General features: G+C 40.3%; 1 protein-coding gene across 3 annotated transcripts in view; it reads right to left on the reverse strand.

The window, feature by feature from the left end:
- LOC120552656 (cadherin-18) overlaps positions 1–22,452 on the reverse strand; it is a 179,392-nt gene that overhangs the window by 64,070 nt on the left and 92,870 nt on the right. For all 3 annotated transcript variants that reach the window (XM_039790844.1, XM_039790843.1, XM_039790845.1), the window contains exon 2: positions 5,938–6,499. In XM_039790844.1, coding sequence (XP_039646778.1) covers positions 5,938–6,168 — 231 coding nt within the window. In that variant the 5' untranslated portion in view covers positions 6,169–6,499. The remainder of the gene's footprint in view (positions 1–5,937; positions 6,500–22,452) is intronic.

Raw genomic sequence — 22,452 nt, forward strand, 5'->3', positions numbered from 1 at the left:
AAAATGCAACAATGGTGGCTACATTTCAGTTGATTGATCCCATGCTGATTTATAATCAATTTCCCAGCGAGTTCGACTTTCAGTGAGACATCAACTTTATGACACAGCTAAAAGGGCCTAGGGGCTACACCAGCGCACCGCACATTTGTACAGATGCACCAAATGGCTGCACATGCATCACTGCAAGCTCAATATCTTTGTTTATCTGTGTGTTCTTTGTTGTGATTTCACAACTCATGTAATCAGACTGGCACTGGACAAACAATAGCAACATTAACTTCATGTTGTTTCCAATAAGATTCATTAAAACTGCATTGCTTTGATATTGAAAGCAGGCCCTTGCTGATGCGGAAATGGGAGTTGAAGGTTGGAGTCAGGATGTGGAGCATTTATTCCATCAACAATGTGCATGGTGAGGGGAGCTGGGAGGGGGTGTGGGGGGGATGAAGAGAAGGAGAAATGAGCAGGCTGTGTGCCCTAGCTGATGATCAGTGCTTTGGCTTCATATTTGCAATTAGTGGAGGGGGGTGGGTTCGTTTTTGATTAAATCTCGGCTCTTATGCTTCACTCAAGAGGACTTAATCATTTTTTATGTGGGCGTGCTTGATTGTCTGATTATCACCACATTTTGACCATGCTCCCTCCCAATCAACTCCTCCGAGCGCCCCCTTCTCTTCGATTGATTTGCAACAGTCACAGTAAACCCTGATGATGAAGCGCCCGCTTAATGACCATACATCAAGAGACAGTGATGAGGGGCGTGCTGAAGATGTGCCTCAGATGCACATCACGGAGATCCGCCCTAATAGTTGTCCTCTGTTTTGACATCTGCGGGGAGAAACAGAATGAATCGTTGTCTTCCCAGCAGGATGGTTGACTTCTTGATGTACAATAATGAGATTATTAGACTCCCGGAAGCAACTCTGACACTCATTTAATGACTCTGCCTCTAACTGCTGCTAAAAATTGATATCAGAATGAGACAGAAATGAATCCGTCAGCAGATGAGCTTTAAAAAACATGAAGTTTTTGCCTGGTGCTCTGGCAGTGAGGGAGGGCACATGGCTTTAGTCTCAAGTGTCTTAATGGTGCTAATATGTTTGAACATTTCAGCCAGAGGACAGGGGAAAGCACTTAGGATATTATGCATGCCTGCACAGACATAGGCTTGTATTATTTTCTGCAATTGCTGAATCAATGGAATGACGTGTCATTCAAAGGGTTAGCTTAATTTCTTTCATAACCATTTGTCGGGCAACATGGCCTCATGACTTAATTTATGACTTGTTAACATACACGCCACTTTCCTAAAGCCAAATGGCGTGTTATGTGTACGCATTTTGAGCTATCGACGTGTATGTCAGCGGGTGCCGTACTATCGCGAGAACATCACACGCGCGTAAAAAAAAAAGGTTGGGTTTAGGAAAAAAACATTGGGAAAGGCTTTAGTAAACACGAAAAAAAACACAAAAACGCGACGGTGACCAACGTCACATGCTTAGGACAACAATAAACGGTTGGGTTTAGGAAAGAAACATTGGGGAAGGCTTAAAAAAAAAAAGTGTGAGTGAAAGTCCTGTGTTTTACCCATCCACCACCCCAAACTCCCTCCCTCCGCGGACTTACGTCCTTTCATACTACTTGCTACGGCGAAAAATTCACACGTGATATAGGTCAACGGGCGGCCAAACGGCGTTGATAAACACGCTAAAAAGCGATTATGCATCTTGATAACACGCCAAAATGGCATATGAATTGGCGGGTCATACATACGCCACTTTACGAGATCATCTGTGTTGGGTGAAAGTGTCACCGTATCAAGGACACAACACTGCAGATGTATTTCTATGCCCGACCAGATAAAGATTAGCCATTCCATACGAAGACTGTTGATCCAAATTGCCTTAAACACAGCCGAGGAAAATCAATGGATCTCTCTCTGCCACACACGCACACACAACTCTTACTGAATGTTGGTGCACGCACTGAATGTAAACTTTTTCGAACATTTGTACATTGTTTTATAAAAAAAAAAACAGTAATAAAAGGGTACTCAATAATGAAAAAGTTTTAGTTGTAGCACTACCACACATACAAACACTGAGGCACTTCCGCACCCACATATGCATGTCATAAAAATGTCTCTGTGGTTGATAAATAACATTTCAGCAATTTTCAGGATGTTTCTCTTTCCAACAATGCAGAGTAATAATGTGACATTGGCTGTGAAATTTTCCTTGTTATTTCGTGTAACACCTCACTGCTTTAACACTGAAAACATTCCAATCAGCATGCACTTGTTTCCTGCGTTGCAAAGAGTGGGTGAAAAGCAATTTTATGTAAAGACTCATTTCTCATTTCATTTTTTTTTTCTTCCTCCCACTGTCGAGCCATTACTACACATACAACAAGACAATTGCCTGATTCTGTCACAGAACAATCTATTTTTAGATGTATGAATAAAACATTTAGGTACCTTTCTTAGAGGTTGCTACTTTGCTCTTCAAATGAAGACAGGATAAGACAAGGGGTATGACTCCTAGTCTGGGCTGAAGCACCTATTCTGTCAAATCTCACATTATTTATTGTGTGTTTATAGTATATGTGGGCCAAACACCCAATGATGGTTCCACTCAAGAATTTGTGACCAAGGATCTATTTCTTTTCATCCAACAGCGGCGCTACATCCTCCAACTAAATTACAGCAGACAGTTCACTGCAGTTTATATTAGGGGTGTGAATCTTCACTGGTCTCACGATTCGATTATGATTCTCCTGTCAACGATTCAAATCGATTCAATATCTCGATGCATCATGATGCGTCACCTCCTCAATTTTATTATATATTGCTACACAACACATGGTTTTCATCAACAAATTCAAGATAAATAAAGTCCCCTTTTTTATTGTATCTGCTCTCAAAAAAGTTCCTGAATGTAGCGGAGTCTGAACACAACAGACAAAAAGGCAAAAACACAAAAAGCAGCAAACGGAAAATCAACAAGTAACATTGTCAGGCAATAACCGGTTATAGTCTGTCACTGCATCGATGCAATGAAATGATTAATTTCAACACCCCTAGTTCATATTAATTCAGGGTTTGGGGATTTGCATCTCTTCTAAAAATTACCATCCAGTCTGTAACCTGCCCGACTACTTCAAAGCACCACACTGAGCTGATTGACATGAAGACATTCAAACCTCCCAGTGGGAGAGTGGGTTGTCTCCTGTCTCGTATCTGGACAAGCTCTGTCCCCTACCAAGCATTTGCGTCTCACTCATGCACAAAGCTGTCATTTCCCAAAAGTATCAGCCCCCCAGAAAGGTGTCATTGGGGATTATGGGATACCTCAGGGGGATTAAAAATGTTCTTGACAGACTGGCCGCTTCACTTATTCCCAGAAGTCACTCTACGCTATCCTTTATGTGAGAGTAGTAAAAAGTGCACACAACATTACCAACTGCCAAGGCCAAGTCTTACATTATGGTATGCTTGTGTTAAAGGTGACCTGCCACACAAAACCGTTTTTACTTGTATTTTTTGAAAAATGTTAGGTCCATATGTGTTTGTGTTATGTCGTGAATGTGAAAATGAATTGCTACCTTCTCTGTCAGCTCTAGCCACTGAAAAGAAATAAGCGGAGAAATCAGGCCAATTACAAAAGCTGGTCAGTCTGACATCATGTTGCCTGAGCTCATTACTATTCATGAGCTCGCCCAGTTGCGCTGGGTAAAGGACGCTGATAGCCAGGCTCTCATTGGCTAGCTGTTAGCCAATCAGAGTCAAGCAGCTTAGCTCGTTCAATATTAATGAGAACTGGCACAAATCGACCCGAGTCTTCCTGCAGGCTTTTTATACCACGCTAGAATGGCTTGAAACAAGGTAACCAAGGCATTTTTTTTCCCACAAAAAATGTTACAGAGTCCATGGTAGAACTTCAGACATTATCATAAAGTTATGAAATATGTGTGGCAGGGCACCTTTAATGTTTGACCTTGCAATTTGTTTTAGCACACATCTGCTTTTTCATGTTGACCATGCAATAATTAATATACCATGTCTGTATGCAATATTCCATGGCATCTTATCATGAAACGTCTCTTTCAAAACTTTAATTTTTTTGATGAAAGTAATTATCGACAAAGACTGTGTTGGCAAGTCCCTGTAGTGGAACTGCTCATTTGCTGCTCGCTAATGTGCAGTTTTTAATCAAGCAAAGGGAGGACGGAAAAAACACAATACAGCGCAATACGTGCCGACTGCATTAATCCTCCTCCTCCTCCTCCTCCTCTCCTGTCTTCGTCTAATTAAGGGTCAGTCTGTCTCTTGGTCACATTAGGACACAGCACACCGGTCCCAACCCACATAATTAAATGTGTTTTTGTGCTAACCATCTGGAGACCTCATCTCTTTAAACATGCATGTCAAATTGAATCCTTAATAATGTTTATGTGTCTTCTCAGTGCTTTATTATCATCCAGGATTAGCTGTTTATGTTTATTTTGCTTTCATCAGCGGCAACCGCCACACACACACACACACACACACACACACACACACACACACACACACACACACACACACACACACCCAACAACAACACCCTTAAGGTAGGAGTACTGAAGAACTAGCACATCAGCCAACCAGCCAGCAAACCAAATAATCAAGAAGTTCCCAGCAGTGGACAAATTTAACGTCTAAATGATTAACCATGTTTTCGTGCAGTTTGAATATGCTGCAAAATGTCTTTGTTATTGTCAAATACATACATGCCGAGGGATTGTTTTTGTTGGCACTGTGGGATTTCATGGTTCATTCATGCGTCAAATAATATTAGCAAAAACATGTATCACCAATAAATAACCTCTCTTCTACTTTGTTGGCTTAGCAAGGACATGTGTGATTAAAACCCCCAGGTTTATTCAATAAACAGACATTTGAGGCAGAAAGTTATATTTACTGTTGGCGTTTTCTTCCCCTTTCAAAAGTTTTTTTTCCAAGCATGTCATCCCTATTTTCTTTCATTTCGCCTTCAAATGGTATACCGCTGTTGAAATACAGACATATGTGCAGTCAGAGGAGCGTTGTGCCTTTCTCATTCTCTTTCTCTCGGAGTGCAGTTGAGGGGATTAGTTTGTGCCTGAGTGCCTAGAATAATGATCACTGCAGCGGAGAAACACATTTTAACATTTCAGAAGATAAGGACAGGCAATCTGCAAGCAGAGGACTTAACCAGCGCCCTGTGGCTTATTGCGGAGCTAACAGAAAAATCACCACCAACAACAAGGATACATCGTACCCTACGCCCAGGCATAGAAAAAAAATACCCACCAATATCTTTTCCACTGTAAGGGACATCCGTCACTTTGAAATTACCTTCATAAAATGTTCTAACTATGAGGGACCCTGGCTTACTATAACCCCATTGCACTGCTGTCCTATTTCTTACTGTGGTGGTTCATTTCCCACCAAGAGATCACATTTGGGTTCATTTCCCACAGAGACACCCAATCTGATATTTCAGTTCAAAGATAGCTTGATGTAGAGGGCTATTCTCACTTTCAAACTTAATCCACTCTTGCAAAGCTGGCTTCCCCGAGTGGCAGACATGCTGAGAGGCACTCCTTGATTACAAAGAATAGTTCATTCTTTGGACATTATCATGACAGGTAGTCGGTCCGACATCGTAAAGACAGAAGAAAAAAAGAAAAAAAAACACCTTCAACAAATGAGCCCTGAATTTCCACATCAGAAGATAAAAAAAGTGTGTACAATGCCGACGTGGCGATCTACCTCAATAGAACAGCTTGCTCCTGCTGTAACCCATTTCTCAATGAACAAGCGGGGAGAGAAAAATGCCAAGTAAGCTGTTCAAGAGCAAGTTCCCTGGGATCAAAAGATGTCTTTGTTTTGTACAGTTCAATAAAACATCCTACCTTTCCCACATACTGTGCATCTGGTCCCAAGTGTTCTTCTAAAACAAAGAACTGGTTCCAGATCCAGCCACGCTTGGGCCTGTGGTGCACTTCCGTCTCCCCGTTGGCCAGTTTGGTCTGGTTCTTGGAGGGCACTTTGGCGGGGACGTGGTGGCCCGCCCCGTAGCACCTCTGGATGAAACAGAGGCAGACCAGAAAGGGACAGAGACAGGAGGTGGTGGATATCCTCATGGTGGCGCGTGCTTTTGTAAAAGTTATCCCCGTGTTCCAAAGTGGTAAGGTCCTCCCACCACCGCCGCCGCCACAACTTGCCACCGCTCCAGGCCTGTGCAATAGTCAAAGCAAAAGAGGAATCTATATCCAAACTAAGGAAATAGCGGTCCCGGTAGATCCTCTAAGGTTCATGGCCAAAAGCGGAAGGTTTAATGGAGAAAAAAAAAACAAGCAAGATACATTTACATTATGGAATTTTCCAGGCTGTGAGATGCTGTGCAAACAGACGTGAACTTCTGGGTAGTTCTACCAAGTGCAGAGGTTAATCCTGAAAGCCATTCTGGATTTCCTGGGAGAGAGAGAAGAGGGGAAAGAGAAACACAGACTTAGAGATGAATTTGGTGGATATTAGAAGCTAAATGTCCACTAATACCCTCCAATTAAATTGCAACACATAAATTTTTACAAACGAGGACTTGCACTTCAAACTCTGTGAAAACTGTGAAAATGTACAAACAGGCAACAAGACATCTAGTGTAGTATTCCAGCCATTATGCAGATGATACTAACTAAGTTTAGACTTGAGGAGTCACAGTGCTATTAAAAGGATGTCCGCGTGGTGACTGATCCGGCCCTGTGAGGTCATGCGTCAGAGCAGAACAGTGCCGGCCACGTGACTCAAAGGATGAGTTGGCTTTATTAAAATAACATCCCCAAAAAAAAAAAGTTTGATTTGTATGTTTTAACATGACCGGGGCATCCTGTGAATCTTATCTTATCTGAAATCAAACCACTCAGACGTAAGGAAGAGGGTGATTTTTAAAAGGCAGTGTAATGGAATGCGAAAAAAAAGAAGAAAACCATTTGTTCTAAATCAAAACTGTATATTGAAGACGACATTAAAGTAGTAAAAAAACAACTGCAAGCTTTGTTGAATTTCTATGTTACTCAGCATTCAAGTGTAGCTCTGCTCGTCTTTTGCAAGAAGGTGCTTTAGACCTGCGTGTGCAACTCTGTGGTCTTTAAAGAGGAGGTATTATGGAGAGGTGTCTAGTCTTGGGATGGAGTTTAAAGTTAGATGTATTATTTATGTGCTGCTGAAGCATGAAATCGGTCCTCACTGCTGACTTTTTTTTTGGATGAGAGGAGATTGCATCATTTGACCTTTGCTGTTCTGAGGTGCCCTTCGGTGTGACAACTAGCGATATAATAACCATTTCAATTCAGATTCCATGAATATCATTCAGGTAGTGATGGCTAAATGGAGCTTCATGAGGCTTTGTGAACCATTGTCTTTATTTTCTGAGCCCACTAAATGGCGCTCTCTTTTCAAGAAAGGATTGAAAGCACACTGAATTCCTTGAGCCCTTTTCTTAAAACTAAGACTCTGCATTCTAAATAAAACTAAGTGTGTTGAACACTGAACTGACGCCGTTTTTTCTTCTTCTATTTTTTATCAAATGTGGCAAGATCTGTACAGCCAAAAGTACCCAGAGGCAGCAGCACTGTCCATTGTTAACACTTCAATGAAGATATGAACCTTAAAGTAATAGTCTTGAACATATTCATTTAAATAAATCTGTGTCTGTTGAGTCACTATCTATCACTGAATGACACAATGGTAATGAGCCTATGGCTCGCTAATAAAAGCCCTTTGCATTTGCTGTATTACCAATTACATCTGTGGCAATATTCCTGGGAAAAATCACAAAGCGGCAATGTCTGGGAAGTGAGATCCAAAAACACACCAATTACTGCTTATCACCATAAGAGAACGAAAATGGAGATCATTGAAATTGTAACTTTAAATTGACCCTGGGCCCAATTTTATCAGCAACAAATAGTAGATTTTAACAATGAGACTGAAGTTCAGGAAGGAAAATGTTGGAGAAGCTGGGTTTCCTTTGACAAATCAACCACATATTCAAAATGTATATGGTTTAATTTCCCTTGTTGGTCTCAAAATTGTTCAATGGTCTGACACAGTAACCGATGTAGGACAAAAGTATTTCAAAATGTATAAGTCTGGCTCATATTCTCGGCCATGGCCACTCAGCTACAAAGTTTCCAAAACATCCTCAATAAATAAGGTGAAGGAAGAACACTTAAAAGGATTTGGATCACTGTTGGCTGAATGCAGACTTTGAATTGGGATAATACTCTGGCTTTTGACTGACATTAATTCCAGAAAAGAATGCAGCATGACAGTCACACAGAGTTTTAGTCACATTGTCTGTTTTGGTAAAAAAAAAAATGTCCCCAATGTAATTCTTAGAAATGCAGTTATCCCACCAAGTTATCACACCAGGAAAATGCCACCCCTAAATAATGAAAGCTAACTTTCTGCATTAGCAAGGGAAACCTGTTAACTGAGCGAACTGTGAGTCAACAATTTAAAACAAACACGACAAAGTAAAATGAAGTTGTTCTAATAAATAATAATAATAATCATAATAATAACATGTACCAGAGTCGCAAAAGCTGACTTAAAGCAGGAGAGTTGGTCCAACATTCAAAGTGCTCAAGTTGAATAGCAGCTTTGTGGGGATTATCGGCAGGACAAACACATGTATTTGATATTTAATAGGATATAGAAGCTGACAGACTTCAAAGGCTGCTGCGCTCCATCTCATACAATGAATGTGACACCATTAGGGGAAAAAAAACGCTAAAACGAGACATTAATGCAACTTACGGCTGTCACATACTTTGAAGGATACTCACTGAATTATGTATTTCTCTTTATAAATATAAATATTTCTACACATATATGGATTAAGATTTGCTTAGAACCCCTGACTAATCCCCATGTTTCAAACATCTCGACATGCAAATTACGCAGCTCAACTATAGTTGTTGGTGATGTTGACTAGGTGCGATGGTTGTAACTGGTAATTCCTACTGCCAGCCCAGGCAGTGAAAGCAAAGTCAAGCTGTTCCAAATCGACTTAGATTCAAGCAGCTGGCGATAAATACTCAGCCACACACTAAACACGTGTAATCTGGGAAAAGATTCTCATCTGCATAGGTAGAGCTACGCCCAAATCCTGCTTCCCCTACTCTCTTGCAGTAACTGAGAAAATGATACCAAGCCCTGCAAAGAAAACTGATGGAGTTCTTTGGAAAATATATATCAGAGGTTTTAAGTTTGTTTTTACTCCCGGTTCAGTGTGATTCAATAATGTCACGATTCAACCACACTGGCAAATCTCCCTACATAGTCAAAGCACCAGCGAGACTATCCTGGTACCTGAGTGAGTCGGACTCCGTTTCAGATCGAGAATATATTTTCCAGTTGTTTCAATTGCACCTCCTGGGGCTCTCTTCAATCAGTCTTTTAATTATCTTATTATCATGCTTATTCTAAGCACACAATAAAACACATTTCAGGGAGTCATGAAATCAACAGCATCTGGCTCTCTCAATGGAAATAACGTCCCCCTGTTTATGATGATGATATTGTTTTGTGCAGCCTTCTGCCCATGGCATGTTTATGTATGTGCAGCGTTTAACAGGATGGGTTATGGACAGCGGCACCCACAGAGATTTTGGCCGGATGCACGCACAAGTGATTGTGTTTACTGTACATGCACATGCAATTCTGTTTTGATCTGGCTGTGTTAATGGGACAAATCGTTGATTAGATGACATGCTACAACACGGGCCTGTAGTTTACTTTCCCACATGAACCATTCTGCTGCTGGAAACACTTGTTAGCGCACCAAATGTCTATTTATCTACTGTAAAAAGAATAGTTTCCGACAAATGCACTTTTTACTGCTGCTTGAGCAGCGTATGCTAAAAACTACAGTGCCAAGCTGTTGTAAAAACTGAAATTACATGTCTGTGACCCATTTTCAAAGATGTACATCTTCAATAAGTACTTGGCATTGAAGAGTCACAGACGCAGTAGGGAAATTAGAAAATATTGAGAGACGGACTAACTTTACTCTGTTTTATCGTAACTATATGTAAGATGTGCGAATTTCAATTTTCAAAATACGTTCACTGAATGATTCCTCAAATCCTCAATCCTTTCATCAGTGATGAAAATGTTATTTAGAGGCAACCCTGTACTCAAGACTTCCATTGTATAGTTGCTGGATCATTTGTTTCCCAGAAAGATATCCATTAAACCTTGCAAATTTTTTTCTTTGTACTGAATAATTTAATATCTTTGAGAAAGGTTACATCACATATTTATCACATCTGTATATGTGCACTTGCACAAAAACACCTATGACCAGTCTTTGTTAATTTTTCCAGAGAACCATTCCCAGCATTGTACCTTTTCCTGCCCTCTTTAGTAACCCCCAGTAGTACATTGAACCTTTTCATACTTTAATTTCTTACTGGTGGACTGTACAACCTGTGGCTAGGACACTATAGGCAGATAAAAAAACAGTGTCTTTGTCTCTTCACTTATTCATGGGAACAGGAAAACTCAATAACATGGCATCAAGTGGTCACGTAAATAACTAAAATTGAATAAGACCTCAGCCGGAGTACATCCAACAGCTCTTGTATGTTACCCCAGCCACTGATGACACCGCAGGTGACAAAATGCTTAAAAAGGCAGAAAGATAAAGTAAAATGAAAGACAGCCAGAGAGGGAGAGATGTTGAGAGAGCAACAGGGAGACACCTAAATTTAGTCCGGCAAAGAGGGAGTACAGGCTCCTGTCACCTGCCGCTAATAGCTAATGTTTCAGGGCTCCTGCTGGGAGCTCACCCACTGCATTTGATTTCACAGCATCAGCTTTCTGCCAGTGTCAAACACCAGATAGCAGAAGACTGGGGCCGGTCAAAACACATATCACTGAACCACTGTTCTATCCTCAGTCTGAAAGAGACCACACTGAAAGAGCCTCTTGACGTTTCACCTCACCTGGAAAAAGGAAGAAATACAAACATTTTCCACCCATTTAAAGGACCTGTGTGTTGCCTCTATACTCTCCGGCTATGTTACACTGAGCTGAGGTAAACAAACAAGAGTGTTAAATTAAGTACAGGAAGACACAAACAGCACAGGAGAAAATTATTGACACAGCAAAATGTACTCGTATGAAATCAGACTGTAACACAGCTGCGAAGTGTTCCTGAGGCCTGAACGTGAATTTATTTTTCTTCTTTGTTGTTTCTGCTGAATCAGAAGGAGGTCTCTATGAACCTGCTGTAATGGATGGCAAGCTTAAGAATATCATATGCACCAGTAGATGCAATGTGTGCTCTAGCATCTGATCTGAAATTTTTTTTTACCTTATAGCACGTAGCTTTATAAAGACTGTACTGTAACAGGGAAAGGCAACTGAATTTGGCTGCGTTGGAACAAATGCAGCTGTGTCATTGGGGTGATACAACAATAAATAGTAAATAGAGGTCGACCGATACTGTTTTTTCAGGGCCAATACTGATACGATTATTAGTAGTTAATGAAACCGATAACAGATATTTGGAACCAATCTTTTTTAGTTTGTTTAAATGCCTAAAGTATTTCAAGTTTGCAAGTGTTGCAGACCGAAGCGGAGTTAAAGTAGAGCACTTTTTTATTAATTAACGTTATCGGTTATCTGTGAAATAAAACACCAATACACATAATATGCAAATTGTCAAATATCGGCCCCAATAATCGCCCAGGCCGATAATTGGTCGATCCCTAATAGTTAGACAATATACATTTGTCTAAATCAAATAGTGGTGGCTAATGTTGGAGGTTCCCCAGTTGACGAATTATTCAAGGAGGCAGAGATGGTGCAATATAGAGATCTTCATTTTAGGAACAAATCATTTTTTTAATCTTTTTTCAAAACTATTACAACTTTTTTATTGTTTGTTTAAGCTCTATTTTATTTTCTCCTTTTTCATTCGTTGTGTAAGGAAGACTGGAAAAGCAATATTTTCATTGCATGGTGTAATGGTGTCTTTACTGTGCATGACAATAAACCTCTTGAATCTTGAAAACAGAGTCTGCAGAGCAACTGTCCCAAAAGTGCAAGATACAAGTTATTATAAACTGTGAAGAGTATTAAATCATCAAATCCCACCTGCCTGATGCTATCCCCTCTCAAAAGTCACATACGGCCCTTGTTATTGCAACACAATTCTTTAAAAAGAAATTATGGGAAATGATTTTTAAAGGTCCTATGACATGCTGCTTTTTGGATGTTTTTATATAGGCCTTAGTGGTCCCTTAATACTGTATCTGAAGTCTCTTTCCTGAAATTCAGCCTTGGTGCAGAATTGCAGCCATTAGAGCCAGTCCCACAATGAGCTTGTGCCATTTCTGTGTCTGTAGCTTTAAATGCTATTGAGGAGGAGAGAGGGGGGGGAGACCAACTGCCACTTTGCTTGTTTACAACATTACAACATTCTCTGGGCGGGCAAAGCAGAGAAAGGGGAGGTAATCTTTCTCCTTATGAACTCATAAGGAGAAGATTCCAGATCGGCCCATCTGAGCTTTCATTTTCTCAAAGGCAGAGCAGGATACCCAGGGCTCGGTTTACACCTATCGCCATTTCTAGCCACTGGGGGATCATAGGTAGGCTGGGGGAACGCATATTAATGTTAAAAAACCTCATGAAGTGACATTTTCATGCCATGGGACCTTTAAGGACTGGCTTGTCCAGCTCAACCTGACCTCTTAGTAAACATGTTCCCATCTGATATCCTGTTATTCCATTCTTATATGATATAAGGAAAGTACTAGAATGTTCCTTGCATCAGACTTACCAGGACTATACTTGTCAATTCACACAGAGGTTGGGTGATTAAACAACACTCATACTGAAGAATAGGCCTATACTATGGTTTTCTTTCTACTGCAATCATCTTTTATCATTTCTAGATGTTTTTTGTTATTGCAATGTTGCAAATCAATGAGCAGGATTGTTTTATGGGAACAATCAATTTTGATATGATTTCTGCATCAATGTGATGAAGTCACTTACATTTCCAGGTTTGGTTCAGGATTAGCCTAAAGAAAAAAATCTCAATATAAAATTGGACATGCTTTAAGCGGATTTCATCCATATAACCCACTCCTGGAAGGTATTGTTTTGAGTTAAGAGTTATGCAAGTTTATCTGCAGAGGCAAGTGCTCTTGGGTTCAATTGGAAATCTCAATAGATAGAGCTATGTTTTATAAGACCCAGTAGAGTCTGAGGCTGAGTCATAAAATGAGTCCGAAGGGAGTCACTTCATAAGCACACGTTTGTCTATAAAGTTTTTCCTTTCTTCTGTTGTTTAAAATCTCTTTTTGTTTCTGTGTAAAAGCTTTTCAGCATTCTGCATTGACCTAAACAATGACTTTGAATTCATTTTGACAAATGTATTTTGGTCCCTTGCCAGCAAAACAAAAACAGTTTCCTGTTTCTAAGCGATGTCTTGTTGGCTTTATTAAAGCATCCATTGTTAGCCCAGACTTACTGTCTGTATTTACCTGAAGATATTTCACTTCATCCCACTCCAACCCTGATAGCACTGCATTTCTACTAACATTTTATATGTAGTTTTACATTATAAGTAGTTTTCCTAAAACTTTTAGTTTTTTCTAGGATTTTTATTTCATATTAGGACCATATAAATAAAAATTCCCATCTCGGTTTGGCTCTCTGTAGCATCAAAAAGTGATATACTATTATACAGTTATTACATATAAAAGCAGCTTTACCTATCATATACCTCAAGTGCTGAAGTGTGAATATAATCCCTCATGGACTGCATGCATCACAGAACGTTTGAGCTAAATGCTGTGTAAAATTATGTTCAGAGTCAATGCAAGGATTGGGCATTGAGTACCGATTCCTACTTGGAATTCTTCCAAAAGTTACGATTCCATTGGAATTGTTTCTTTATTGGATTCGTTTGGAGGATTTCGTTTCAAATCCGATCATATGTTCCAAATTTAACATGCGCAAGTTTTGGTTTCCGTAGCGGCCAGGCACTTGTGTTGCAGCCATGGAGCACAGTAAGCGGCGCTCTAGTGTGGCTTTGTTTTACGTTGAAAAACCCGGTAAAACTGCAAACTACCATTTAGTCAAAATAAAACATTCCTGTTATTTCTGAAATAAGCATGTGACCCGTTTCAACTCCACCCCTCAAAGAACTGGAATTGAAAGGAAGAATCGGAATCAGAATTGTTATAATCCAAATGATGCCCAACCCTAGTGATAATGCCACGTTTGTCAAAACTACAATAATGCATTTGATTGATTTCGACCTGTTCTAAAAATAAAAGGCTTTTTGCCCTGAGTCTATTGGATGACTTGACCCAGCTCATTGTTTGTGAAAGGAAGCAGATTAGTACGATCAGCTTCACAGGCGGGGCAATCCTCTGAATGTGCAGCACACCCTTGAGGTTCCACGAAATTGGAGGAGACAAATAGGTTGGAGAGATTGTGCCAGCGATTCAATGGTTTAGCCAAGCAGACTGTAGGATTTCCACAATGTCATCATACTGGAAAACACACAGGACATCCTGGCTGAATGAATTGTTCTAGTGGTTTGTTTTTCTACAAAAACTGTTTAGCAAGCGAGCACTTTTCAGCTATTGGTCTAGTTTAGGGTTTGTGAAACACATGTTTTAGTAATATCAGGAGTCTTTTTTGGCAAATTAGCATCACCCACTATTGATGTGATGACAGTTTTGTCCACACAGCCACATAACAGATGTAAGCTGTCTGGAATATCACACTTTCTCTTCCCACCTTAAGAGTATTTGGTGATCCAGAAATATGTCTTGAGATTCAGACAAGCAACCCACATGACATGGCCACAGTTTTCCCAACCTTCCTGCTTCCCAAGCCCAACAATTATTGCTTGCATCTTCACTAGAATACTAAAATTCTGCCAGTTTGACTTTTCCACAAGCGACTGATTGATATTTTCTTCTGCAAGTTAATTTGAGCACATTTTCCAACACCTGCAAGAATAGAGCTTTGACCACATTGCATAAGCCAAGCATGGTCGTCAAAAGACAACGTTAAAATAATCTAGTAATAATCATGACCCAGCTCTATAACACTTCCCTTGACTTGTCTTCTTGTCAAAGTGATAATGATATTTGAAGATCTGAGAATCAACTCTCTTTCTTCTTGTCTAAAGTGATAATGCTGAGGGTAATCTAGTTTTCAGGCTGCAGACAGTACAACAGTTGAGTAACATTTTAAAGTAAAAACAAACCCAAACACAATTGTGCTGTATAGTACAAGGACAGTTAAAGCCCTCTGTGTAAACAGTCCAAAAATTCAGGACTACACTGACGCTACAATTAGCCATCTGAAGCTTGGAAATATAAAATATTCTAACAGTTCCTGTCTCTTCTCTCCCTCATGTGCATACAAATGTAGAAAACAAAACAAACAAATGCTCCAAACTTGCAGTTCAATCTTTTTCCAACACTTGTGGGTAATAAAAAGCAATAAGCAGCAGGTTTTTAAACACAGATTAGGCCTGAAGGTAATTAGGCCCATTGCAGTAATGACTCCCACTGAGTCATGTGGGCCGAATGGTGTTGTCAGTCACCTCCTCCCACCATGTCTCCCAAAGTCAACAGCGACTTGTCCTTCCAGTACACTACCCTCCAAACACCATCTGTCCTAACCCTCAGCTTTGATTACCTCGAATCCAAACACACCACTCCTCACACGGCTCGGCAAGGCAAAGGTTGTCGAGATGAGAGCGGGAAGGCTCTGATGGTTTCATCTCCTCATGTTTACATGCCAAGTTAAACAACCTTTATTATATCGGTAAAGGAGGAGTTCTATGTCGGGGTTTTTTGTTGGTGTCCAATTAAAAAACATGCCTGCACTCGTCAACCCCACTATATGATGTGTGGCTGCTTAATGATAGCTGGGTGGAAGATGGAAAATGTCCCATCTGTTGTGTGTTTAATGGCTGGATTCTTGAGATCTAATCATACAGCGGGAGTGCCAGGATGGAGCAGACAGCACCCATCTGCTGGCCACTGCAAGGGAAAACCCCCCCCGCAGTTTTTCAACTTGCCTCCTCATCATCATTTCGCTCTTCTCTCACTGCGGCACAATATCCAGACAAGGGTCCATCAGAATTATGCACATAAGATACAGGAACCTGGCAAATGTTTGGCTGTGGGGCTCCAACTCATGACTGTTCATTATTTATTGATTCATCTGTTCACGATTGATTTATCCTAACAAACCAATTAATTGTTAAGCATATCGGCTTGATAAATGACTTGAATGATTAATCAGTTATAATAGGTCTTGATAAATATTTCCTAAATTGACTAATCCATGAATTGGCTAATCATTTCAGCACTACTTGGTTGAGGGTCTAATGTGTTTGGGATTTAAGTCATCCTCTCCCAAATAGAAAGACACAAGAGTAGATTCGGAATGGAAATATATTCATTTCACCTCCAGCTCTTGGTTCTCTTCGTGTCTGAGAAGTCTAAATTCAGGCTGAGGCTACCGGAGTTTGGCAGGTTTCACCGTTTCACACATGCTAACACACACAGAGCAGGTGGGTTTTACAACAAGGAGAGAGTGCCGCGTGTTCTCATCCACAAAGTAGAGCTGAGGCTATTCACATTAGCATTTCATACACAGATAAGCTTGCTTTCTCGCTGCCAGGTAAATTCCCTCGTGAGAGGATGAAGTGCAAGAGATTTGGGGGTTTCACAGATGCTCGCCAGACTGCTTTTCAAGTGCCCACAGAGACTTGTGGGGGTTGTTAGGAGCCGCAACAGACAAATATTCCACCTCATCGTCCAAATAAAGAATAAGTTGGCGATGACTGCAGAGTTGGAGGGTCGTGTGAGGAGGGTGTACAGTGTAGTCACGCTTGAATTTTCTTTTTCTTTTCCATCATTACAAATGCTGTTAAAAGCTGAATCTATTGCACTATGAAAAAGAAAGAAAATGAGGAAAAAGAGCACATTTATAGGCCACATGGGAATTAAGAATTCCTTAGTAGAATTAAGATTATGATTCTCCCACAATGTATTACCTTTTTATCTAAATCACCAGTGGGGTGTCTGACTCATCTTGTTTTGGTTTTTGTTCTTTTTTTTTATTCACTGTGTTATTGACAGCTGGAAGATTTGAAAGATAAGTTTCATTTTTACTCAGTGTGCCTGTGCATATGCAAGTCATTGTCATTACTTGATCGAACTTCAAGCATAACACTAAATTCACTTTTTTTATTGGTGAATTACTATTAACATGCAGTCACTTATTCATAACGAAACTAATTTAAATAAATACTTGTTCTGATAATTGGGCTCCTGGCAGATTTATTTCAATACATGGAGAGCTGTCCGACACATGCTTTGACAGTTTGGCAACAGTGCAGTAGCTTAAATGCACATTCCTTGGGGCAAGGAAGCAGGCAGATGTTGCTACAAAGTGAATGGTTCAATCACTGTGCTGGAGACAGTTCGAAGAAAATCTGCTTACACACTACTGCAACTGCAATGGTAGCGGCCGAGTTACATCAGTGTTGACTGACAGTTTGATGAATTAGGCATTATTTTCCATTGCTTTAGAAATCGTGTGTAAATGTATCAAAAGAGAAGCAAAGACCTGCGTTCCTAGCTCGAAATAGAAAACTTTTTGACTATTCTTGCTCCTGTGTCCATTCTGATACACACCACCCACATAATATTTTAAAATTCATGAATATAGCAATATATATATATATATTGCGTGTTTATAAAACACAGCATTGAGCTCATTCTTTTGCAGAGGTATTCAAGCAGCATTTAAATTCCAGTTGTCGTCTTCGCTCTGGCGGACAGCCCCCTCCCCCGCAGCTCGCCTTTTATCAGTCTCAGATCTGTGAATCAGTGGGGACGCCCTGTCCATCTCTTCCCCCTCTGTCCATCTCACTCTCATAAAGCGTTGGTCCAATTAACATCTCTCTCACATTTAAACATCTCAACACTTCCTGTTAAGGGTGAGCAGGTCTGACAGGCGCGCAGCACACTAATGTTTTACCAGTGCCACACATCAGTGCCACACATCAGGGTTTCCCATCGCACTGTGACACCGACAACTAACTGACGTGACTGGCCTTTCCTCTCCGTCACGATACTACATGGTTTTTAACTTAGAGTCCATAATTCACCGAAAGCAATATTTTCAGGTGTTAAAAGGGAATATTCTGGGCGCCCGGATAGCTCAGTTGGTAGAGCGTGCCCATGTATGGTTTATTCCTCGATGCAGAGGCCCAGAGTTTGAATCCAACCTGTGGCAATTTCCTGCATGTCTTCCCCCTCTCTCTCACCTTTCATATCTAACCTTTCCTGATGATTAAAGGCATAATTGTTGAATATCGCAATAACGATATTACTTGCGATAAATAAACAGATATCCAAATGTACTTAGTTCTGCATTTCTGCTGCTTTTAATATTTTGCTAAAACACACCACATTGCTTGTTGAATTTAAAACAAATGAAAGTAAACCATATACAACATTCATTGAACAAACTGAACATTGAATTAAACATAAAAAGGCCCCACTAAAAAAAGAATGACAGTTACATTTAAAGTGCAGTTTTCTACTGATATTTTGTGAGTGGCTTTGCGATATGTGGCAGGCTTTCGCGATGTGTTTACTGCGGCAGTTAATATTGCGATGATGATAAAAATAAAAAAAAAAGATTTATTGTACAACTCCATTATTGAGATGCTAACACATCCGGCGCAGTGCTCGCTCCACATTAAACGCTCCAATACATCACTGCCAGCAAACTTGAAGGGAAACAACAAGGGCATATTCTCTGGTGTAGCGCAACTAAAACCACCGAATCTGTCATTGCTGTGGTGATAGGTCTGGCAATGCGACAATACCGGCAGGCTAACGTTACTGACGTTATCGTTATAGATGTAACCATTTATTGCAACAAATGGAAATACAGTTATACTTGGCGATGAAGGCTCTGTTCTAATGATGCTCCCTGGATCAACCAAGCAGCATGCTAAGCTGAAACAGGGAGCACGCTGATGAGACCCCCCTGCACACAAGAGTAGGCCAAATCCAAGACAAAACAATTTCAGACTTAAAGGTGCCGTAGGTAGGATTGCAAAGATCCAAGACTTAGCCAAAAAATTTGAACATCGACAACTTCTCAGTCCCTCCCCCCTTTCCGCTAAAGCCCAAAACAGTCTCCTAAGCCCCTCCCCCCACAAGGGAGAGCTGTGCACGATAGAGCACGTGTGAAGAGGGGGGAAGGGGAGGAATCTGCAGCTCATGCGCAGGGAAGGGGGAGGGGAGGACGCTATGATATGCGTGTGCCTCAGCAGTGATTGGCACGCAGTTAGACACCCCCCCTGGCCCTGATTGGTGCATCTGAACAGGGAGCGGTGGATTTTTGCAAATCGCACTACAGGCTGTAGGTGGTACCAGAGGAACCAGATTTTTTTTAAATGACCTGCTTCATGTAGTTCTACTGGAACACAGGGTCAGTTTCAGCAAATATGACAGAAAGTTAGTTTTATAAGGCTTACCTACTGCATCTTTAAGGCCAAAGCATACGTGCTTTCCCACAGCCCTATGTTCCCACATTTCTAAGATTTTTCTTAAAATTAGGCCCTACGTCATTTTAAAAATGAGGTATGGTGTTCCTACATTTCCCTTTAATTTAAGACCTATCCTCCCACAAAATATTTTAGGGTTAGGGGTTAGGGTTAGGGGGATACAATCTGGTACAAATTTATGAAAAAGTAAATGTGGTAACATAGGGCCTAATTTTGGGAAAAAATATTAGAAATGTGAGAACTGTGGGAACATAGGGCCTAATTTTGAAATTAGTGGTAATTATGTGGGAACATAGGGCTGTGGGAACATAGGCACGCTCCCGTTTAGATAACACACTTGACTGTCCTGCTGTTACAGACGTGAACTAACCACCGACAGTTGTCTCATTCAGTGACTCCCAGCAATCCATCGCTGCAGTTCATGGCACTGCGCAGCTGCAGAATGAATATAGGGGAAACACGGTGGATATTTGGTGTTGTTTTTGGCCTGGCGAGGCATGGTGGGCCATTACAATTATAGAGAAAACACTGAACCATTTTTTACTAGCACGGTTAGATTCTGCTAATCTCCCTGAGCAAGATGCCAAAAGTCTACCAGTTTATTTTGTGTACACTGTTGAGTATAAACGTGTTAGTGCAATGCCTAAAGCTTAGAATGTAAATCTAGAGGGGGATAAGTAAGATAAAGGATGTGCCCAGGTGAATAAAACACAGGCTTTCCCTTGAAGAAGCTGAAACCTACCGAATGTGACCGAAAGGCATACCCTCCACCCTGATGCTTTTGAACAGAGAACAAAATAAAATACTCTGAGGCAGCCCCGAGGATTCCAGGCAGAAACACGCAGCCATTACATAATGACAGTTCATTTTAAAGAGCTATTTAAAAAAGGGAAAGTCTCTGAGCAAACACTCACAAATGTGAGTTGGAAACCCGATCCCTGAATAGTACATTCACTTTTTATTCAGCATGTTGGCAATAAAATGACTTTCATGGTTTTCAAAAACATTCTTCCTATGAAACAGTGGACAAATATGCAGAATATTCTCATTTACATCTCTCTGCAGCTGCGTTTCCTTTCTCTTTTACGTCACACTTTGAAGCTTTTGCTGCTGTTTGTTGTCTACATTTGTATCAAAGATCCTGCAAAAACTGATTGTAGGTGTTAACTCACACTGCTAAATGGCACTCAACCCAAAGCCTTTCTGCTTACTTAAACAGTGTTGTCTTGCAGACTTTGTTCACATGTAAGACATTGTTTTTTTTAATGGTTGGATAAGTCTTAACTTCAGGAAGTTAAGAAGAGCACACATTTATATTTTCAGAATTTTTTAGCATGGAAAACATATTGATAAATATATCCTAAAGTCTTGAAAAACCACATAAATACTATATCATGTCATGAAAAGGCAAGCCGCAAAAATTAGTAAGCCCATTCACTATGTATTAGTTAATTTATATTAGACAATTAGGGACAGCTATCGTTTTTCCTAAATTCAAAATTCCAACACCCTAATGCCATGGTCTTATAAATATATTCTGCCACGATCAAACTCAGAGTTCCTCTCACAGTGCTGAGTGTTTTTTAAGGAAACGCTTTGCTGCCCATTCGTCACTGACAATGTGAGCAGGAGATGAATCATTCTAATGTTGCTTTCACCCATACCAAGAAACCCAGAGTGCAATAATGTCAGCATGATGCAGTCTGCTCTGTGTCCCACAATACTAAAGGAAAGTAAATCAAAAAAAAGGAAAAGATAGATGACGATGGGCCAGAAAAAGACAAGTTAGACATACAGGTCATGCTGTTTTTTTCCTTTCCTAATGGTATTGATGAGCCAGGTTTCAATGTTTGTTTTCCTCAAAGCATGAGAAGCCAAATGCCTCCAAGGTGTTCTCACTTTCTGCATGATTGCCATGTAGGCCTTTTGGCCACATCTACCTAGCTGATGAGTTTATGGAAAACACCTTCTACCTGATTGGCAATTGCTGTTTGTCTGAGGCCAATTTAAGCCTCTAGAAGCACATGCTCTGTAAGTTGTGCCGATGATGATCCTACGAACAAAGCTTTCACTTGTCATTTTTACACTGTGACTCTTAATGTGGAAAGTCAACCACTTTTCTATTTTATATTTTGATTGAATCTAAACGTCTTAAATGGCAAAGGCACAGCAGTTTTTATCCATTTATACTATTCCCTAAGAGTGAATAAGAATAAGAAAGAGATAAATAACTGTCTAATTCAATGTCTCGTTAACACTGATAGTCATATATTGTCTGAGAAGCTGTTTTACTGTAGATTGAATCAGCAACACAGGTAGATGAAAGTTGAAATCTGAGAGAATCACAGTGTGATAGATGGTGCAAAAACAATCATAGAAATTTCACAACGTGGCACTCTTTTTTTTTTTTTTTTCTTCTCAATCAGCCCTGCTCACGCTAGGCTTTGGTCTCTTAAATTTATTCCAAACAACCCGTGCAAGAGATCTAAAATACAATATTTCGTGCATGTTTAATGCTCAATGTGAGAACTCATTTTTGAGTATGTGTGTGTAAACATTCCCATCAGGGAAGCATGTCTGATAAGAAATTGAATGACAAAATGTATCCATCATTTATCTTTTTAGACCACACAATAACATCGCACTGCAGCATTAAAAGCAGGGGATTAGTTTACCTTGTCGCATCCTGGATTTAAAAGATGATGAAATGACTGACAAGACTGCTCAACACTTGCCTTTTCAAAGCTATAATTCTTACTTGCCAAAAACCCCTACATTGCCAGTC

This window comes from Perca fluviatilis, chromosome 22, assembly GCF_010015445.1.
Source record: "Perca fluviatilis chromosome 22, GENO_Pfluv_1.0, whole genome shotgun sequence".
In the NCBI taxonomy this organism is placed as follows: domain Eukaryota; kingdom Metazoa; phylum Chordata; class Actinopteri; order Perciformes; family Percidae; genus Perca; species Perca fluviatilis.